The 22,617-nt window shown below is 49.2% G+C and overlaps 1 protein-coding gene across 1 annotated transcript in view; it reads left to right on the top strand.

Annotated features, from left to right (window-relative positions):
• The first annotated feature begins 4,802 nt into the window (after positions 1-4,802).
• Positions 4,803-22,617, top strand: part of LOC119975607 — a 73,576-nt gene continuing 55,761 nt past the window's right edge. Inside the window, exons 1-6 of the mRNA XM_038815395.1 lie at positions 4,803-4,863; positions 12,725-12,883; positions 14,349-14,502; positions 15,578-15,642; positions 16,607-16,791; positions 19,335-19,527. Coding sequence (XP_038671323.1) covers positions 4,803-4,863; positions 12,725-12,883; positions 14,349-14,502; positions 15,578-15,642; positions 16,607-16,791; positions 19,335-19,527 — 817 coding nt within the window. The remainder of the gene's footprint in view (positions 4,864-12,724; positions 12,884-14,348; positions 14,503-15,577; positions 15,643-16,606; positions 16,792-19,334; positions 19,528-22,617) is intronic.

Genomic DNA, 22,617 nt, shown 5'->3' with positions numbered 1-22,617 from the left:
TGTGTCTGGACTGTATCTCCTCACTGTGTCTGGACTGTATCTCCTCACTGTGTCTGGACTGTATCTCCTCACTGTGTCTGGACTGTATCTCCTCACTGTGTCTGGTCTCTATCTCCTCACTGTGTCTGGACTGTATCTCCTCACTGTGTCTGGACTGTATCTCCTCACTGTGTCTGGACTGTATCTCCTCACTGTGTCTGGACTCTATCTCCTCACTGTGTCTGGACTCTATCTCCTCACTGTGTCTGGTCTCTATCTCCTCACTGTGTCTGGTCTCTATCTCCTCACTGTGTCTGGTCTCTATCTCCTCACTGTGTCTGGTCTCTATCTCCTCACTGTGTCTGGTCTCTATCTCCTCACTGTGTCTGGTCTCTATCTCCTCACTGTGTCTGGTCTCTATCTCCTCACTGTGTCTGGTCTCTATCTCCTCACTGTGTCTGGACTCTATCTCCTCACTGTGTCTGGACTGTATCTCCTCACTGTGTCTGGTCTCTATCTCCTCACTGTGTCTGGACTCTATCTCCTCACTGTGTCTGGTCTCTATCTCCTCACTGTGTCTGGTCTCTATCTCCTCACTGTGTCTGGACTGTATCTCCTCACTGTGTCTGGTCTCTATCTCCTCACTGTGTCTGGTCTCTATCTCCTCACTGTGTCTGGTCTCTATCTCCTCACTGTGTCTGGACTCTATCTCCTCACTGTGTCTGGACTGTATCTCCTCACTGTGTCTGGACTCTATCTCCTCACTGTGTCTGGACTGTATCTCCTCACTGTGTCTGGACTGTATCTCCTCACTGTGTCTGGACTGTATCTCCTCACTGTGTCTGGTCTCTATCTCCTCACTGTGTCTGGACTGTATCTCCTCACTGTGTCTGGACTGTATCTCCTCACTGTGTCTGGTCTCTATCTCCTCACTGTGTCTGGACTCTATCTCCTCACTGTGTCTGGACTGTATCTCCTCACTGTGTCTGGACTGTATCTCCTCACTGTGTCTGGTCTCTATCTCCTCACTGTGTCTGGACTCTATCTCCTCACTGTGTCTGGTCTGTATCTCCTCACTGTGTCTGGACTGTATCTCCTCACTGTGTCTGGACTGTATCTCCTCACTGTGTCTGGACTGTATCTCCTCACTGTGTCTAGGCTGTGTCTCCTCACTGTGTCTGGACCGTGTCTCCTCACTGTGTCTGGACTGTGTCTCCTCACTGTGTCTGGACTCTATCGTCTCACTGTGTCTGGACTGTATCTCCTCACTGTGTCTAGGCTGTGTCTCCTCACTGTGTCTGGACTGTGTCTGCTCACTGTGTCTGGACTGTGTCTCCTCACTGTGTCTGGTCTCTATCTCCTCACTGTGTCTGGACTGTGTCTCCTCACTGTGTCTGGACTGTGTCTCCTCACTGTGTCTGGACTGTATCTCCTCACTGTGTCTGGTCTCTATCTCCTCACTGTGTCTGGACTGTATCTCCTCACTGTGTCTGGTCTCTATCTCCTCACTGTGTCTGGACTGTATCTCCTCACTGTGTCTAGGCTGTGTCTCCTCACTGTGTCTGGACTGTGTCTCCTCACTGTGTCTGGACTGTGTCTCCTCACTGTGTCTGGACTGTGTCTCCTCACTGTGTCTGGACTGTATCTCCTCACTGTGTCTGGTCTCTATCTCCTCACTGTGTCTGGACTGTATCTCCTCACTGTGTCTGGACTGTATCTCCTCACTGTGTCTAGGCTGTGTCTCCTCACTGTGTCTGGACCGTGTCTCCTCACTGTGTCTGGACTGTGTCTCCTCACTGTGTCTGGACTGTATCTCCTCACTGTGTCTGGACTGTATCTCCTCACTGTGTCTGGTCTCTATCTCCTCACTGTGTCTGGTCTCTATCTCCTCACTGTGTCTGGACTGTGTCTCCTCACTGTGTCTGGACTGTGTCTCCTCACTGTGTCTGGACTGTGTCTCCACACTGTGTCTGGACTCTATCCCCTCACTGTGTCTGGTCTCTTTCTCCTCACTGTGTCTGGTCTCTATCTCCTCACTGTGTCTGGACTGTATCTCCTCACTGTGTCTGGTCTCTATCTCCACACTGTGTCTGGACTCTATCTCCTCACTGTGTCTGGACTGTGTCTCCTCTGTGTCTGGACTGTATCTCCTCACTGTGTCTGGACTGTGTCTCCTCACTGTGTCTGGACTCTATCTCCTCACTGTGTCTGGTCTCTATCTCCTCACTGTGTCTGGTCTCTATCTCCTCACTGTGTCTGGACTGTGTCTCCTCACTGTGTCTGGACTGTGTCTCCTCACTGTGTCTGGACTGTGTCTCCACACTGTGTCTGGACTCTATCCCCTCACTGTGTCTGGTCTCTTTCTCCTCACTGTGTCTGGTCTCTATCTCCTCACTGTGTCTGGACTGTATCTCCTCACTGTGTCTGGTCTCTATCTCCACACTGTGTCTGGACTCTATCTCCTCACTGTGTCTGGACTGTGTCTCCTCTGTGTCTGGACTGTATCTCCTCACTGTGTCTGGTCTGTGTCTCCTCTGTGTCTGGACTGTATCTCCTCACTGTGTCTGGACTGTGTCTCCTCACTGTGTCTGGACTGTGTCTCCTCACTGTGTCTGGTCTCTATCTCCTCACTGTGTCTGGACTGTATCTCCTCTGTGTCTGGACTGTATCTCCTCACTGTGTCTAGGCTGTGTCTCCTCACTGTGTCTGGACCTTATCTCCTCACTGTGTCTGGACCCCATCTCACTGTCTGGACTGTATCCCCTCTGTGTCTGGACTCTATCTCCTCATTGTGTCTAGGCTGTGTCTCCTCACTAGGTCTGGATTCCATCTCCTCACTGTGTCTGGACTGTGTCTCCTCACTGTGTCTGGACTCTATCTCCTCACTGTGTCTAGGCTGTGTCTCCTCACTGTGTCTGGATTGTATCTCCTCACTGTGTCTGGACTGTGTCTCCTCACTGTGTCTGGACTGTATCTCCTCACTGTGTCTGGACTGTATCTCCTCACTGTGTCTGGACTCTATCTCCTCACTGTGTCTGGTCTCTATCTCCTCACTGTGTCTGGTCTCTATCTCCTCACTGTGTCTGGACTGTATCTCCTCACTGTGTCTGGACTGTGTCTCCTCACTGTGTCTGCACTCTATCTCCTCACTGTGTCTGGACTGTATCTCCTCACTGTGTCTGGACTGTATCTCCTCACTGTGTCTGGACTGTATCTCCGCACTGTGTCTGGACTGTATCTCCTCACTGTGTCTGGACTGTGTCTCCTCACTGTGTCTGGTCTCTATCTCCTCACTGTGTCTGGTCTCTATCTCCTCACTGTGTCTGGACTGTATCTCCTCTGTGTCTGGACTGTATCTCCTCACTGTGTCTGGACCCCATCTCACTGTCTGGACTGTATCTGCTCACTGTGTCTGGTCTCTATCTCCTCACTGTGTCTGGTCTCTATCTCCTCACTGTGTCTGGACTGTATCTCCTCACTGTGTCTGGTCTCTATCTCCTCACTGTGTCTGGTCTCTATCTCCTCACTGTGTCTGGACTGTATCCCCTCACTGTGTCTGGACTGTATCTCCTCACTGTGTCTGGACTGTGTCTCCTCACTGTGTCTGGACTCTATCTCCTCACTGTGTCTGGACTGTGTCTCCTCACTGTGTCTGGACTCTATCTCCTCACTGTGTCTGGACTGTATTTCCTCACTGTGTCTGGACTGTGTCTCCTCACTGTGTCTGGTCTCTATCCCCTCACTGTGTCTGGACTCTATCTCCTCACTGTGTCTGGACTCTATCTCACTGTGTCTGGACTGTATCTCCTCACTGTGTCTGGACTGTGTCTCCTCACTGTGTCTGGACTCTATCTCCTCACTGTGTCTGGACTGTATCTCCTCACTGTGTCTGGACTGTGTCTCCTCACTGTGTCTGGACTCTATCTCCTCAGTGTGTCTGGACTGTATTTCCTCACTGTGTCTGGAATGTGTCTCCTCACTGTGTCTGGACTGTGTCTCCTCACTAGGTCTGGACTCCATCTCCTCACTGTGTCTGGACTCTATCTCCTCACTGTGTCTGGACCTTATCTCCTCACTGTGTCTGGACCTTATCTCCTCACTGTGTCTGGTCTCTATCTCCTCACTGTGCCTGGACCTTATCTCCTCACTATATCTTATGTCCTCAATATGTCTGAGGTTCGCCAGCAGGAAATCCGTTTAAGTGTGGCTTCGCTGGGGTCCCGAGGCCATAACAGATGCAAAGTTTGTTTCTCGGTGCTGCAGCCACCGAGTAACAGTCAGCTAAACACGCCCGCCAGCAGACTTTAACCTCAGTCCACTGAATCGCGGCCAATGCAAATCAGTGGTAATGACCGTTATTCAATATTTTTGCAATGTTTCATTGTCACAGAGCACAGAGCTTACTGCCCCCTAACCTGTGTAACGACTACAAAAGCGCCAATGCTTCGGTCTTCTTCCGCCTAAGAGGAGTTAAGGACATTCATTTTGGTCCCAGCTTCTGTTAACGGGAACCTCGTTCGCACAGAAAATGGTAGAGCACACTGCTTATGTTAAGCGGACTAGTAATCCAAGAGACCTGCAATAACGATCCAGCGACAGTATTTCACCATGGCAATAAATTCAGTGAATTAAATACATTTGGAATAAAAGGCTAGTCCCATTAATTGTGCCCATGAAATGACACAATTCTTGCCATTAGCAGTGGGTAATGAATGTCTGCCTTTCCAGGGCCATCTGCACAATGCATGATTTTTAAAAAATGATTGCCGTTCAGGAGAACGCTTAAAACCCCTTAAATTGGAAAAAACGAAGCGGAGAGTCTGATGGATCCTGCAATTGATATAATGAATACTGGAACAGCTACATCAGACATAGCAGCGAAAGGTACCAAGGCAGACCAGTTCAAGCTTAATAAAACAATAACCGGAAATTGGATTCCTATAAAACACCCATTCTCCAAGCTGTACTCCAAATCTAATTTATGATATTCAATTTGATGACTGACGTGATAAATAAATTACCATGAAAAGCTTGTAAAAACCCAAGTTATTTAATTAATATTCTTGAGGGAAGAGAATCATAGAATTTACAGTGCAGAAGGAGGCGATTCGGCCCATCGAGTCTGCACCGCATCTTGGAAAGAGCACCCTACCCAAGGTCAACACCTCCATCCTATCCCCATAACCCAGTAACCCCACCCAACACTAAGGGCAATTTTGGACACTAAGGGCAATTTATCATGGCCAATCCACCTAACCTGCACATCTTTGTGACTGTGGGAGGAAACCGGAGCACCCGGAGGAAACCCACGCACACACGGGGAGGATGTGCAGACTCTGCACAGACAGTGACCCAAGCCGGAATCAAACCTGGGACCCTGGAGCTGTGAAGCAATTGTGCTATCCATAATGCTACCGTGTTGCCCAACCATCCCCACTCCCCACTAGATTGATCTACATGTCAACACCAATTTTTGGTTCTGACGGCGGTGATAAACCAACATTTTGGTTAATTATTTACAATGCGAAGTAGCAGCAAGTTATACTTGCAAGTAGGATGTCCATCAGGGCTATGAAGGATACTCATCAACCAAGGTAAATTCTCAGCAAAGTACGAAACAATTCCAAAAAGGAAGACACTTTATACACTAGGATGAACAATGAATAGCTATGGAAAACTTGTTCACAATGGTGCAGGGGTGAAGTTGGAGCCATTGGACACTGATTTAAGACTTAAGACAATGACCAAAGAACCAGAGAGCAATAGACAAATGTTTTCACACAGCGAGGGCTGAGGATCTGCAAAGCATTGCCTGAGTGTCTGGTGGAAGGAGATTGATGTGCGGCCTTCAATCATCAAGAGAAGGGAGAAGGTGGTTTGGTGTCTCTGGACCAGTAATCCTGGAACAAAGTCTCTTGCACACAGCTGGTACAGATACACCAAACCAAACGGCTTCCTTCTGTGCTGTAACCATTCTATCATTCTTTAATGCTCAATCAGATAACTTAGTATCAACGTATCAATTTTGTGGTTATTATCATGTAATCTTTCTGCGTTGTATGCTACCACTCAAGTGTTTAAAATTGTGTTCTTAGATTGTGTGCTTACTAAGAATTCCCACAGCAACCTTAACAACGTAATCTGTATTCCCTCTATCACATAGAATGCATTATCATAAAACAAAAGATCTTAATACTGGCTTCTGTATTGTGAAGATCTTTTCTCCAGTATATCATACATTAAACTACAATATGCCGTTTCGGCCTCACAAAGTACCATTAAGTCACTGATGCACGATCATAAGACCATAAGACCATAAGACATAGGAGTGGAAGTAAGGCCATTCGGCCCATCGAGTCCACTCCGCCATTCAATCATGGCTGATGGGCATTTCAACTCCACCTACCAGCATTCTCCCCGTAGCCCTTAATTCCTCGCGACATCAAGAATTTATCTATCTCTGCCTTGAAGCCATTTAGCGTCCCGGCCTCCACTGCACTCCGCGGCAATGAATTCCACAGGCCCACCACTCTCTGGCTGAAGAAATGTCTCCGCATTTCTGTTCTGAATTTACCCCCTCTAATTCTAAGGCTGTGCCCACGGGTCCTCGTCTCCTCGCCTAACGGAAACAGTTTCTTTGCGTCCACCCTTTCTAAGCCATGTATTATCTTGTAAGTTTCTATTAGATCTCCCCTTAACCTTCTAAACTCCAATGAATACAATCCCAGGATCCTCAGCCGTTCATCATATGTTAGACCCGCCATTCCAGGGATCATCCGTGTGAATCTCCGCTGGACACGCTCCAGTGCCAGTATGTCCTTCCTGAGATGTGGGGCCTAAAACTGGACACAGTACTCCAAATGGGGCCTAACCAGAGCCTTATAAAGGCTCAGTAGCACATCGCTGCTTTTATATTCCAACCCTCTTGAGATAAATGACAACATTGCATTCGCTTTCTTAATCACAGATTCAACCTGCATGTTTACCTTTAGGGAATCCTCGACTAGCACTCCCAGATCCCTTTGTACTTTGGCATTATGAATTTTCTCACCGTTTAGAAAGTAGTCTATGCTTGGATTCTTTTTTCCAAAGTGCAAGACCTCACATTTTCTCACGTTGAATTGCATCAGACATTTCCTGCACCACTCTCCCAAACTGTCTAGATCCTTCTGCAGCCTCCCCACTTCCTCAGCACTACCTGCCTGACCACCTAACTTCGTATCATCGGCAAACTTTGCTAGAATGCCCCCAGTCCCTTCATCCAGATCATTAATAGATATGGTGAACAGCTGCGGCCCCAACACTGAACCCTGTGGGACACCGCTGGTCACCAGCTGCCATTCCGAAAAAGAACCTTTTATCCCAACTCTCTGCCTTCTGTCAGACAGCCAATCCTCAACCCATGCCAGTAGCTCACCTCGAACACCATGGGCCCTCACCTTACTCAGCAGCCTCCTGTGTGGCACCTTATCAAAGGCCTTTTGGAAATCCAGATAGACCACATTCACTGGGTTTCCCTGGTCTAACCTACTTGTCACCTCCTCAAAGAATTCTAACCGGTTCGTCAGGCACGGCCTCCCCTTACTAAATCCATGTTGACTTGTTCTAATCCGACCCTGCTCTTCCAAGAATTTAGAAATCTCATCCTTAACGATCGATTCTAGAATTTTACCAACAACCGAGGTTAGGCTAATTGGCCTATAATTTTCCATCTTTTGTCTTGATCGTTTCTTGAACAAGGGGGTTACAACAGCGATCTTCCAATCGTCCGGGACTTTCCCTGACTCCAGTGATTTTTGAAAGATCTCAACCAACGCTTCCGCTATTTCTTCAGCCACCTCTCTCAGAACTCTAGGGTGTAGCCCATCGGGGCCAGGAGATTTGTCAATTTTAAGACCTTTTAGCTTTTTTAGCACCATCTCTTTTGTAATGGCAACCATACTCAACTCAGCCCCCTGACCCTCTATAATTTTTGGGATATTACTCATGTCTTCCACTGTGAAGACAGACGCAAAGTACTTATTAAGTTCTCCAGCCATTTCCTCGTCTCCCATCACTAGCCTTCCGGAATCAGTTTGAATTGGCCCAATGTCTACTTTGGCCTGTCGTTTGTTTCTTATGTATTGAAAGAAACTTTTACTATCATTTCTTATATTACTGGCTAGCCTGCCTTCATATTTGATCCTCTCCTTCCTTATTTGTCTCTTTGTTAACCTCTGTTTGTTTTTGTAGCCTTCCCAATCTTCTGATTTCCCAGTGCTTTTGGCCACTTTATAGGATCTCTCTTTTTCTTTGATACATTTCCTGACTTCCTTTGTCAACCATGGCTGTCTAATCCCTCCCCGGATAATCTTTCTTTTCTTGGGGATGAACCTCTGTACAGTGTCCTCAATTATGCATACAAACTCCTGCCATTTTTGCTCTACTGTCTTCCCCACTAGGGTCTGCTTCCAGTCGATTTTCGCCAGTTCCTCTCTCATGCCCTCGTAATTACCTTTATTTAACTGTAACACCATTACATCCGATTTTGCCTTCTCTCTTTCAAACTGCAGACTGAACTCAACCATATTATGATCGCTGCTTCCTAAGTGTTCCCTTACTTTAAGATCTTTTATAAAGTCTGGTTCATTACATAGCACTAGGTCCAGAATAGCCTGCTCCCTTGTGGGCTCCATGACAAGCTGTTCCAAAAAGCCATCTTGTAAGCATTCCATGAATTCCTTTTCTTTGGATCCACTGGCTACGTTATTTACCCAATCCACCTGCATATTGAAGTCCCCCATGATCACCGTGACCTTGCCTTTCTGACATGCCTTTTCTATTTCCCGGTACATGTTGCGCCCCTGGTCCTGACCACTGTTAGGAGGTCTGTACATAACTCCCATTATGGTTTTTTTGCCTTTGTGGTTCCTCAATTCTACCCACACAGACTCCACATCATCCGACCCTATGTCGTTTAGTGCCATAGATTTAATTTTGTTCTTAACTAACAAGGCAACCCCACCCCCTCGGCCCACCTCCCTGTCTTTTCGATAGGTTGTATATCCTTGGATGTTTAACTGCCAGTCCTGAACCCCCTGCAGCCATGTCTCTGTGATGCCTACCACATCATAATCATTCACGATGATCTGTGCCATTAGTTCGTCTACTTTGTTACAAATGCTACGAGCATTCAGGTAAAGTGCCTTAATGCTAACTTTCTTATCAATACAGATATTGGAAGTCCTAAGATGTCCAAAGTTATCCTTCCTTTTTGTTGAATTCCTAGTCTGCCTCAAGATTAAATCCACCTGCCTACATGTTATCCTCCTGCGTATTTTGCCATTTAACTCTATGCTCCCTGTCGCTTTCACTTTCCCTTCCCCCCAACTCAGAAGTTTAAAGTCCTACTGACCACCCTATTTATCCTCTTCGCTAGAACACTGGTTCCAGATCGGTTCAGGTGGAGACCGTCCCAACGGTACAGATCCCCCCGGTTCCAAAACTGATGCCAATGTCCCATGAAGTGGAATCCCTCTTTCCCACACCAATCCCTTAGCCACGTGTTTACTTCCCTAATTTTCTTGTCCCTATGCCAATTGGCACGTGGCTCGGGCAGTAATCCGGAGATTATGACCCTTGAGGACCTGTATTTCAATTTTCTTCCTAGTGCTTGATAGTCCCCGAACAGGTCCTCCACCCTAGCTTTACCTATGTTGTTAGTCCCAACGTGGACCACAACAACTGGATCCTCCCCCTCCCGCTCCAATATCCTTTCAAGCCGGTCAGAGATGTCCCGCACCCTCGCACCATGCGAGACTCCCGATCCGGCTTGCATAGGATACTATCTGTCCCCCTAATTATAGAATCCCCTATAACAACTACTTGTCTTTTTACTCCCCCCTCTTGAATGGCCTTCTGCACCATGATACCGTGGTCAGCTGGCTCATCCTGTCCAGAGCCCTTTTCCTCATCCATACAGGGAGCAAGAGTCTCATACCTGTTGGACAAGGTCAAGGGCTGAGGCTCCTGCACTCCTGAACTCAGGTTCCCACTGCCTGCCTCACTAACAGTCACACTCTGAAGTCCCTGATCACTTACTGAATGTGAATTACTTAATCTCCCAGGTGTGACTGCCTCCTGAAACAAAGTGTCCAGGTAACTCTCCCCCTCCCGGATGTGCCGCAGTGTTTGAAGCTCAGATTCCAGATCATCAACTCTGAGTCGGAGTTCTTCCAGCAACCAACACTTGCTGCAGATGTGGTCATTGCCATTCACAAGGGGAACAGCCAGCTCCCACATCACACAGCTACAGCACATCACCTCCCCAGCCATCTCTGATTAGTTAATTAATTTATTACTTTGTATAAATTTCAGTTTAAAAAAAAAACAAACTTGGATACCTCTGCTTATAGTCTTTTTCAACCTAGTTCTGGTTAACAAATAAGAAAGAGAAAAATAATAATGTAATAAGACACTCACCTGCTCACCTCAATGGGTCTTATTATTAGCCATGATGTGGAGATGCCGGCGTTGGACTGGGGTGAGCACAGTAAGAAGTCTTACAACACCAGGTTAAAGTCCAACAGGTTTGTTTCAAACACGAGCTTTCGGAGCACGGCTCCTTCTTCAGGTGAATCTTATTATTAGGTTAGAGGAGGAGGGCGGGTGGGAGACACTACACGTGTAGTGTCTCGCAGGTGCACCTTCAACTTACGCTGACCGCACTGCGCGTATGCAAACCTCCCCTGAACAGCCAATCAGAAGCTCTGTTCTGCTGCCCCCTGCTGGATGCTTGACTTCCGTCGAACTCCTTGGGTCACTGATGCAGGTGCACCTTCAACTTACGCTGACCGCACTGCACGTATGCAAATCACCCCGGAACAGCCAATCAGAAGCTCTGTTCTGCTGCCCCCTGCTGGATGCTTGACTTCCGTCGAACTCTTTGGGTCACTGATGCAGGTGCACCTTCAACTTACGCTGACCGCACTGCACGTATGCAAATCTCCCCGGAACAGCCAATCAGAAGCTCTGTTCTGCTGCCCCCTGCTGGATGCTTGACTTCCGTCGAACTCCTTGGGTCACTGACGCAGGTGCACCTTCAACTTACGCTGACCGCACTGCGCGTATGCAAACCTCCCCTGAACAGCCAATCAGAAGCTCTGTTCTGCTGCCCCCTGCTGGATGCTTGACTTCCGTCGAACTCCTTGGGTCACTGATGCAGGTGCACCTTCAACTTACGCTGACCGCACTGCACGTATGCAAATCTCCCCGGAACAGCCAATCAGAAGCTCTGCTCTGCTGCCCCCTGCTGGATGAATTGCACGAAAGACTCAGATTGGTACAACTGTGGCTTTATTAGAGTCAGATGCGTGGCCTCCTACTGCAGCTGGCGAAATGGCTGATCAGGAGGAGGTCACGCATATTTATACGGCTCCTTGTGGGCGGAGCTAGCCGGCATGGGCTACCGGCGAACCTGTAGTGCAGGTCCAACCGTACATCCCCTAATATAGGTGCACAGTGGTTCACCACAGTCACATCCTCTGATGTGGTTGAGTGCTGAGCATTAAAAACTACTCACTCAGGAAAGGCAGCTCACTACCGCCTTCCCAGAACAATTGGGATGGACAATTACTTTACTTTCCGCTGTAACTGAGAAACAGCTTCAAAGCAAAATTACGCACGTTGGACCTGACATGGGAGTATCAAAAAATAGACAAATTGTTGTGGGAATGTGGGAACAGGAGAGGCCATTCCCTTCTATAGCATAGAAGACTTTTTGCCCAACAGCATTGTCAGTTTCATTTTGAAATTCTCAATAGACCGCGAGACTCAACTGTCTGGGAGAGAGATTCAGTTATGTGACAAGGTGCCTCCTAACATCACAAGTGCCCCCCCCCCCCCCTTTCTGGACTCCCACGCCATAGACAATAGTTTCTCTCTACCCAATTAAATCAGCTTAATCATCTTAAACATCTGGGGCAGAATCGCCCGGGGCCGGCGTCAATCCCACCCCCGCCGTGTCCCGAATTCTCTGCCCCCCCCCCCCGAGATTCGGCGGGGGCGGGAATTGCGCCGCGCCTGTCGGCGGGCCCCCCACGGCGATTCTCCGGCCCGTGATGGGCCAAAGTTCAGCCGCTGACAGGCCTCTCCCGCCTGCGTGGTTTAAACCACCTCTCTTACCGGCGGGATTGGCGGCGCGGGCGAGCTCTGGGGTCCTGGGGGGGTGCGCAGGGCGATCTGACCCCGTGGGGTGACCCCACGGTGGCCTGGCCCGCGATCGGGGCCCACCGATTGGTGGGCGGGCTTGTGCCGTGGGGGGCACTCTTTATCTTCCGCCCCCGCCATGGCCTTCACCATGGCGGAGGCAGAAGAGACCCCCTCCGCTGCGCATGCACCAGTATGACGTCAGCAGCCGCTGACACACCGGCGCATGCGCGGACTTACACCAGCCGGCGAAGTCCTTTCGGCCCCGGCGGGCATGGCGCCAAAGGCTGTTCACGCCAGCCGGCGGAGAATTCCGCACCTTTGGGACGGCCCGACGCCGGAGTGGTTCACGCCACTCCAACACGCCGGGACCCCCCGCCCCGCCGGGTAGGTGAGAATCCCGGCCCTGAATGAGATCATCCCCCAATCTTCAATCATAAAGGAACAATGACCCTTGTCTGTAGAAGCTGTCCATAATTTAAATCTTTTGGTGTCCTGTTCAACGCCTTACCTAGAACAGCACACAAACATTTCTTACTGCTGTTGTGTTTTTTTCCAGTTCCATATATAGTGGCTGTGGTGAAGGATCCGACTTTGACCTGCAGCACCCTGAAAGGCAAGAAGGCTTGCTACACCGCGCTGAAACGGACAGGCTGGAATATTCCAATGGGACTGCTAATTGCACAGGAGAAAATCACAAATTGCAGCCTGTATAATTGTAAGTGGATGTCACTCCAATTGGAGGTCTAAGTAACTGACAATTACTCTGGAGTTCACAGCAGTGGTCATCAGAACATCCAATCATTACACACATCTGTTCCTTTTACAGCCAGTACACAGCTGTTCCTACTCCAATCAGTACACACCTGTTCCTATTCCAATCAGTACACACAGCTGTTCCTACTCCAATCAGTACACACCTGTTCCTATTCCAACCAGTACACACCTGTCCCTACTCCAATCAGTACACAGCTGTTCCTATTACAACCAGTACACACCTGTTCCTATTACAACCAGTACACACACCTGTTCCTACTCCAATCAGTACACACCTGTTCCTATTACAACCAGTATACACACCTGTTCCCATTGCAACCAGTACACACAGCTGTTGCTACTCCACTCAGTACACACCTGTTCCTATTCCAATCAGTACACACAGCTGTTCCTATTACAACCAGTACACACCTGTTCCTATTACAACCAGTACACACACCTGTTCCTACTCCAATCAGTACACACCTGTTCCTACTCCAACCAGTATACACAACTGTTCCTATTACAACCAGTATACACACCTGTTCCCATTGCAACCAGTACACACAGCTGTCCCTACTCCAATTAGTGCACACCTGTTCCTATTACAACCAATATACATACCTGTTCCTCGAATTATTAATAAACCAAAATATTACACATCTGTTCCTATTACAAACAGTACACACCTGTTCCTATTACAATCAGCGCGCACACCAGTTCCTATTACAACCAGTATACACACCTGTTCCCATTACATCCAGTACATACACCTGTTCCTATTCCAATCAGTACACACATGTTCCTATTACAACCAGCACACACACCTGTTCCCATTACAACCAGTGCACACACCTGTTCCTATTCCAATCAGCATACACCTGTTCCTATTCCAACCAGTACACACACGTGTTCCTATTACAACCAGTATACACACCTGTTCCTATTACAACCAATACACATACCTGTTCCTATTCCAATCAGTACACACACCTGTTCCCATTACAACCAGTACATACACCTGTTCCAATTACAACCAGTACACACACCTGTTCCTACTCCAATCAGTACACAGCTGTTCCTATTCCAATCAGTACACAGCTGTTCCTATTACAACCAGTACACACACCTGTTCCTACTCCAATCAGTACACAGCTGTTCCTATTACAACCAATATATATACCTGTTCCTCGAATTATTAATAAACCAAAATATTACACACCTGTTCCCATTACAACCAGTACACACACCTGTTCCTATTCCAATCAGTACACACACCTGTTCCTATTCCAATCAGTACACACACTTGATCGTATTACATTGGGCAGGCACTACTGTTCCCGATTTTGCCATGATTAACTATTGTGCTGAATTTCCTTTGCTGCTGCCAAAACTAAAAGCAAATTATATTTTCCTTTGCAATAAAGCAACATTTTTCAGTGAAAGCTGTGCAGCAGGGGCTGATCCTGCATCCAAACTTTGCTCTCTGTGTGCCGGTGATGAGAATTCAACCCCACCCGGAAATGAGAAATGTGCATTCAGTGACAATGAAATTTATGGTGGCTACAATGGTGCCTTCAGGTAGAAATCTTGTTTCTAAATTGATAGTGCAATGGCATAAAATGGGTGGTAGCAAATTGTCTTTCATTTGTCCCAATTTATATTTCCATTTGGACGTCTCAAATTGTGTGAGCTGTGAAACAGCCTGTCAATTCACTGGTGGCCTATTTCCAATCTCTCTCAAAGCCAAGACCTAGTCACACTGATGTTCAGAAACTTAGACATTCAGTTTGGGCAGCCAGCTTGAACGTGAGGTGCTTTTGTCTTCTGTCAGCTGTGCCAACTCCTTCAACACCACCTGGAGTCTTGCACCAGGGTGAGGCTGGCACTGCCAGGTGTTGTAAAAGTCACAGTCGCGTTGAACTTCTACGCTTTTCAAGCAGGCGGGTGCAACGTATCCAACATCCACCTGTACACCATTCATTACCTTTTCCAAGAAGAGACGGAGGGCAACTATAGCAGGAACAGTGAAAACACCATTTACTCCCACAGCAGGGGTCAGCAGGATGAGGAGGCACATGACATTGTAGAATAGCAGAATTTCCAATGGTGCAGCACCAATGACAGCAGGCATATGGGTCTAGGGACCATCTATGTCAACGGGGAGAGATCCAATAACTGCAATGATTATCGTACAATTAACTTGCAATTGGTGCCTGACCATGTTTAGTACATCGTGTGAATGTCCCACTGTCCTGTCAACGGCCACGTTGCCTATATTCTGAGGCAGTCTGCTGCATATGCAGTCTTTGTACTTCCCTGCAACCAGGGGGTAGCTTCCTGTGAATAAGGGCTACCTCATGATGTGACCTTTACGAGCAAAGCCCATCCCTCTTTGTCCAGACTTCCATATCACTGCGTGGTTGCTTCAGGGGGCAGTTATAAGCGGTTAGTGTGGGTTGGGAGTCACATATAGAGGTAGAGTTGGCAGGTTTCCTTCCCTGAAGGACATCAGTGACCTAGTTGGGTTTTCCTGACAATCAGATAGTTTCTTGATTGAACCTTTTTCTCTGGATAACATAGCCACAACACCACTGTCTAGAGTCAGAACCAAGCAAAATCCCTGTTTTAAAGATATTATTGGGATTTATTTCAGGTGCCTGGCGGAGAAGGGTGACGTAACTTTCATCAGACATACAACGGTCTTTGAAAATACTGATGGTATGTATGAGTTCTTGGTCCCAGACTGTACAACTAACTACATCTGGTCATTCAATGCATGAACCTTCTGTTTGGCTGTCCAATTTTGTTCATGTTGATTATTTAATGGAGACATAGGTTCTTGGCTCTTCAAACCTGTTCCATCATTCTATCATATCATGGCTGAACATTCCTTGACCTCTATTTGACCTGCATTTTTCAGGCAGCTGTCATGGAGCTCCGCACTTCCGGGTCAGAGGCTGCTCAGGCACATGGCGGTGGCCTCCAGAGGCTGCGCTGTGCTCCATTCCGGACTCAGACCGTGGAGCTGGACTGCCCCCGATCGGCCGCGCGCCCGACCCGGACTGCACGCTCAAAAATAACCCAGTCCCGAATGAGGCCCCCCCCGGCCCTCCGATCAGCCCGCAACCGCCTCGCGAGACTGCCAAATGGCAGGGCCACGAGTGGTCCACGCCGTCGGGAATTCGGCTGTTGGGAGGCGGAGAATAGCGGGGCGGACCTCGGGCAATAGCCTCAGGTGGTAGATAATCAGCGCGGCCTACGACCTGACTTCGCCGCATTTTGGGTGGCGGAGAATCGCTGAATCGGCGCCGGCCCCGGTTTCACGCGGGAAACTGGATTCTCCACACCCCGAAGCCAAAATCGCTTTGGGCGACAGGGCGGAGAATCCAGCCCCTGGTGTTTTATTCAGCCTCAAACTCACTCCTGCTTCGATTTACTCTCAAAGCTGAACAATAACTTGGGAACGTTTCTTATTTTATGCCTACCCATTCTGAAGCCTTCCTGTTGGGGATTTAGCACAAACATGGGGTCTCTTTCCAGAGTTGTTCTGTTTCATGTGACATGAAGAAGGGAATCAAACTGTGATGTGATAGAAGGCCTGCATTAACATGCAATGCAGGTAAGGTTTTTAATATGTGAGCCACTGCTCTGCACATTAAATCAGTCAATCTTCTCCTCCAAGGTAATTCACAGGAGAAATGGGCGGCAGGTCTCAGCTCCAGAGATTTCAGGCTACTGTGTGTAAATGGAACTCAGGCCCCAGTGACAGACTATAAGACGTGTCACTTGGCGCAAGTACCAACTCGAACTGTTGCGTCCCGTGCAGAGAAGAGGGATCAAGTGCTTCAGTTTTTAAAAGAGCAACAAGTGAGTATTTGGGGTTTACCTGTACCCAATGTCATTGTTTTTTGGAGGGGTGTCTGCATGTGCACATTCTGAATGTTCAGTCACCGACTGCAATCAGTGTCATTCTCATTACAAGTGTTTCAGGTTGATGTGGTGTTTGGTGGAAGGGTTTTAGAGGATGCTTTACTCTGTAACTGCCATCCCTTAACCTGGGAGGGTGTGGAGGGAGGTTAGCCAGCTGTGCTGCACCTCCCTGGAGAAAGTTTGGGGCAGTGCTGAGGGAGGCCTACCATTGCTATACCTGGACCGGGTATATCCCTCACCTGGTGGACAAAATAATTACCTCAGTCTCAACCCTGAATAATATTGCATTGCAGTTTATTTAAGTACGACACCCATTTCCATTCTCCAGCCTCAGAAGCAGACATGTCTGAAAATTGGAGAAAGATCCAATTTCGGCCAACAAAGTGGGAGAGGTGTATCATCTGGGTTCTTCTTGGTAAGGGGTAGGAAACTATGGCTGGGAGGAACTTTTCATCCGTGCCACAACTGTGCCACAGGGTCAAACAACCACTGGAAGATTTGTTTTTCAGGTAGGTTCAGAAATGAGAGTGGTGGCCATTTCCTGAGGAGCCCATGAAAGCCCTTCCTTGCAACTGAGGTCTTTGTGCGGCATCTCCTGTAATCCATCAAGGTTCAGGGACTGGGAGTTCCTCCAGTTCCAGCCCAGAAACCCAGAAAAAGTATTTCCATCGCCTCTTGGAAACTTAAGCTCTCTTAATCCATCAACAGCAACTTTAGAATGCAGACAAATTTAGAATGCTGTCCCCCCCCCCCCCACCCCCACCCCGCCAGCCCCCACCCCCATGCCCTCAGATGTCAATGTTCCCATGTGAATTTAATCAGGAAACAAATTGTATTGGACGGGCAGAAAGAAAGTCCGAGTTTTACGAAGATGGAAACAGTGTGGGGTGCAAGTGGCAGTCGGGGATACTGGCTTGGGATATTTCCCAGGGAGGCCGTGCTGGAGGATTGCTTTGCCTGCCTACTGAAACTTGATATCAAACTATATGTCCACAACGGTTGTGCTAACACAGGGCAGACCAGAACTGGAATCAGTGAGAAGCTCTTGGGTATGTATTGGGGCTGCAAAACAATCGGTGTGATCCCAACGATTCAAAGGTAATTCAATCTGTTCTCCATTTCATTCGGGATCGTTGCTTTAAGAACCCATGGGGCTTGATTTTCTGGGCCCCCAGTCGATATTGGAAGGCCTTCCCACTTCTCGCCCACCCCGACCTCTCTGCCATATTACGGTGGGTGGGAAAGAAATTGTACAGACCGCCTGCCCTCAGGCCTATTGAGGCCATGACAGGGGAAGGTGGAGGCAAGATGGGTAGCCCAGCAATCAGATAGGAAATGGGGTATCTCCTTTGGGGACAATGGAAAGCACACAAAGATCATACACCTCATTTAACCCTCAGCCCCTGGTTCCTCAAACCCATCCCCTGCTCATCTCCTCTCCTTTGCTGGGATTTGCCAGCCAGACCTGTCCAAAGTCCCAGACTTGCCTTTAAGTCCAGACGCCATGAGTGTTCTTCCTTGGGGACTACCCTAAACTCAGTAATGGTCAACCCTCAAACCTGGCACTGCAGGGCTCACAGAGCTATCGGCTAATCAGATTGGCCAGCTGATCGCTAGGGCAGTGATTTCCTCCCAGACGTGTGTTGAAGTTCCTCTCTGATTCAATTGGTGCTGTTCTCAACACAATATTGTTGTGGGTCAGCTGAGCTTTGGGTGCTCAGGCCTTTCAGAGGGCAGAGAATAGAGCATCCAGTGACATCTGATCCATAAATTTAAATACTGCATTTGATCAGAACAACAAATACAGTTTTTGCTGCCATGTGGCTATGCAGATGCTTTGGGGACCATCAAAGATTTATTTACCATTTTGAGATGGGCATCTCGGTTGAAATAGCATTTTCTGTTCCTGTCAGAGGTGCAGCTAAAGTTAGATAGATTACAGATGATGAACATGATAGAAAATGAAGAGTATGTGGTTTTAAGGTTTTGTACCGTGAGGAAATTGAAAATTGGAATGTGGTCCCCAACAGCTTTACAAAGATTACAGATGTGATTAGTAGCATCTCCTTTAAGCTGCGGGATTCTCTGTCGGCGGGATCCTCCGCTTTGCTGGCAGGAGACCCATGCCCGCGGGTTTCCCGACGGCATGGGATGGACATAATGGGAAACCCCATTGGCCGACTGCCAGGACAGAGAATCTAGCCACCGCCGGGGGTGCGTCATTCCGAAAAATGGGGCTGGCGGGGCGGAGAATCTCGCCCATGATGTTCCTTGAGGCACTTGGCCCACCATACAATTTCCATACAACTTAGGACATGCCCTAAGCCAGGAAAGAGTGCCCAGCCCTCCTCCAGGCTAACTGAGTCAGGTATCGATGCCCATCAGTGTCTCTCCATGTCCCGATGATTGAAGATGTATATGTGCGGACCACGGGAGTATGTTTTCTTTCATCAACAGAACTCACTTGTTCCCTAATGCAGGTCAAACACGGCCGTGGTGGATCTGAAGAGGAAGAGTTTGCAATGTTCGATTCGACCAGGTTTCATGGCAGGCGGCTCTTGTTTTCAGATTCGACTCAATGTCTGATTGAAGTGCCCACCACAGATTTCACACAATTACTGGGTGAAGGATACGTCACAGCAATGGAAGGCCTCTACACCTGTGAACCTCCTGGTAAATGAAACTGAAATAATTATTGCAATTCGTCGCAAAGGACTGTACAGAATTTAAGCGACAGCTTCTTACTACTGTTCCACTTATGAGACTGACTTATTCGATTGTTGATTGACAAGGGTGTCAAGGGTTATGGGGAGGGGAAATAGGGGGCAAATTGGAGTTGATTACAACCAGATCAACCATGACCTTACTGGATGTCGAAGCAGGCTCAAAGGACCGAGAGTAGGCCATTCAGTCTTAAGTCCTATGTTTTTATGTAACTTAGTATATTTAGCCTTGGAAGGAGGTGAATCAGAGGGACCTTACAGAGGGAAATAGGTTTGTAATTATTCAGCACCTACAGAAAAAATACTCTGAGGTGTTTCAGAGGCATAATCACAACAAATAGATGCCAGAGGTCAAGGTTCAACTGGATTTTAAAGAAAGTGGGACAATTTCTGACCCACTGCCCCCCCCCCCCCCCCCCCCCCACGTCCCAGAGTGTGAAAGGACAGTGTCTGACCCACTGTCCCACCGAATCCCAGAGTGTGAAAGGACAGTGTCTGACCCACTGTCCCACCGAATCCCAGAGTGTGAAAGGACAGTGTCTGACCCACTGTCCCACCCAGTCCCAGAGTGTGAAAGGACAGTGTCTGACCCACTGTCCCACCCAGTCCCAGTGTGAAAGGACAGTGTCTGACCCACTGTCCCACCCAATCCCAGAGTGTGAAAGGACAGTGTCTGACCCACTGTCCCACCCAGTCCCAGTGTGAAAGGACAATGTCTGACCCACTGTCCTACCCAGTCCCAGAGTGTGAAAGGACAGTGTCTGACCCACTGTCCCACCCAGTCCCAGAGTGCGAAAGGACAGTGTCTAACCCACTGTTCACCCAGTCCCAGAGTGTGAAAGGACAGTGTCTGACCCACTGTCCCACTCAGTCCCAGAGTGTGAAAGGGCAGTGTTTGACCCACTGTCCCACCCAGTCCCAGTGTGTGAAAGGACAGTGTCTGACCCACTGTCCCACTCAGTCCCAGAGTGTGAAAGGACAGTGTCTGACCCACTGTCCCACCCAGTCCCAGAGTGTGAAAGGACAGTGTCTGACCCACTGTCCCACCCAGTCCCAGAGTGTGAAAGGACAGTGTCTGACCCGCTATCCCACCCAGTCCCAGAGTGTGAAAAGACAGTGTCGGACCCACTGTCCCACCCAGTCCCAGTGTGAAAGGACAGTGTCTGACCCACTGTCCCACCCAGTCCCAGAGTGTGAAAGGACAGTGTCTGACCCACTGTCCCACTCAGTCCCAGAGTGTGAAAGGACAGTGTCTGACCCACTGTCCCACCCAGTCCCAGAGTGTGAAAGGACAGTGTCTGACCCACTGTCCCACCCAGTCCCAGAGTGTGAAAGGACAATGTCTGACCCACTGTCCCACCCAGTCACAGAGTGTGAAAGGACAGTGTCTGACCCGCTATCCCACCCAGTCCCAGAGTGTGAAAAGACAGTGTCGGACCCACTGTCCCACCCAGTCCCAGTGTGAAAGGACTGTGTCTGACCCACTGTCCCACCCAGTCCCAGAGTGTGAAAGGACAGTGTCTGACCCACTGTCCCACCCAGTCCCAGAGTATGAAAGGACAGTGTCTGACCCACTGTCCTACCCAATCCCAGAGTGTGAAAGGACAGTGTCTGACCCACTGTCCCACCCAGTCCCAGTGTGAAAGGACAATGTCTGACCCACTGTCCTACCCAGTCCCAGAGTGTGAAAGGACAGTGTCTGACCCACTGTCCCACCCAGTCCCAGAGTGCGAAAGGACAGTGTCTAACCCACTGTTCACCCAGTCCCAGAGTGTGAAAGGACAGTGTCTGACCCACTGTCCCACTCAGTCCCAGAGTGTGAAAGGGCAGTGTCTGACCCACTGTCCCACCCAGTCCCAGTGTGTGAAAGGACAGTGTCTGACCCACTGTCCCACTCAGTCCCAGAGTGTGAAAGGACAGTGTCTGACCCACTGTCCCACCCAGTCCCAGAGTGTGAAAGGACAGTGTCTGACCCACTGTCCCACCCAGTCCCAGAGTGTGAAAGGACAGTGTCTGACCCACTGTCCCACCCAGTCCCAGAGTGTGAAAGGACAGTGTCTGACCCGCTATCCCACCCAGTCCCAGAGTGTGAAAAGACAGTGTCGGACCCACTGTCCCACCCAGTCCCAGTGTGAAAGGACAGTGTCTGACCCACTGTCCCACCCAGTCCCAGAGTGTGAAAGGACAGTGTCTGACCCACTGTCCCACTCAGTCCCAGAGTGTGAAAGGACAGTGTCTGACCCACTGTCCCACCCAGTCCCAGAGTGTGAAAGGACAGTGTCTGACCCACTGCCCCACCCAGTCCCAGAGTGTGAAAGGACAATGTCTGACCCACTGTCCCACCCAGTCCCAGAGTGTGAAAGGACAGTGTCTGACCCGCTATCCCACCCAGTCCCAGAGTGTGAAAAGACAGTGTCGGACCCACTGTCCCACCCAGTCCCAGTGTGAAAGGACTGTGTCTGACCCACTGTCCCACCCAGTCCCAGAGTGTGAAAGGACAGTGTCTGACCCACTGTCCCACCCAGTCCCAGAGTATGAAAGGACAGTGTCTGACCCACTGTCCTACCCAGTCCCAGGTTGTGAAAGGACAGTGTCTGACCCACTGTCCCACCCAGTCCCAGAGTGTGAAAGGACAGTGTGTGACCCATGGTCGTACCCAGTCCCAGAGAGTGAAAGGACAGTGTCTGACCCACTGTCCCACCCAGTCCCAGAGTGTGACAGGACAGTGTCTGACCCACTGTCCCACCCAGTCCCAGAGTGTGAAAGGACAGTGTCTGACCCACTGTCCCACCCAGTCCCAGAGTGTGAAAGGACAGTGTCTGACCCACTGTCCCACCCAGTCCCAGAGTGTGAAAGGACAGTGTCTGACCCACTGTACCACCCAATGTTCGCAGCAAGACCTGCCATCACAAACGGTGCTTGACTGAACCCGCTGGCAAGGCATGTGAATCCCGGGCACCAGTAAACTGCTCATTTAAATATGTGCAACTGGATCCCGCCTAGCAAGAGCAAGATCCAAGAGCAAGAGCAACCCGCCATG

This window comes from Scyliorhinus canicula, chromosome 13 (genome assembly GCF_902713615.1).
Source record: "Scyliorhinus canicula chromosome 13, sScyCan1.1, whole genome shotgun sequence".
NCBI classification, from domain to species: Eukaryota; Metazoa; Chordata; class Chondrichthyes; order Carcharhiniformes; family Scyliorhinidae; genus Scyliorhinus; species Scyliorhinus canicula.
Note: the sequence above shows the minus strand (reverse complement) of the source record. Positions and strands in the feature narration are given on the sequence as shown.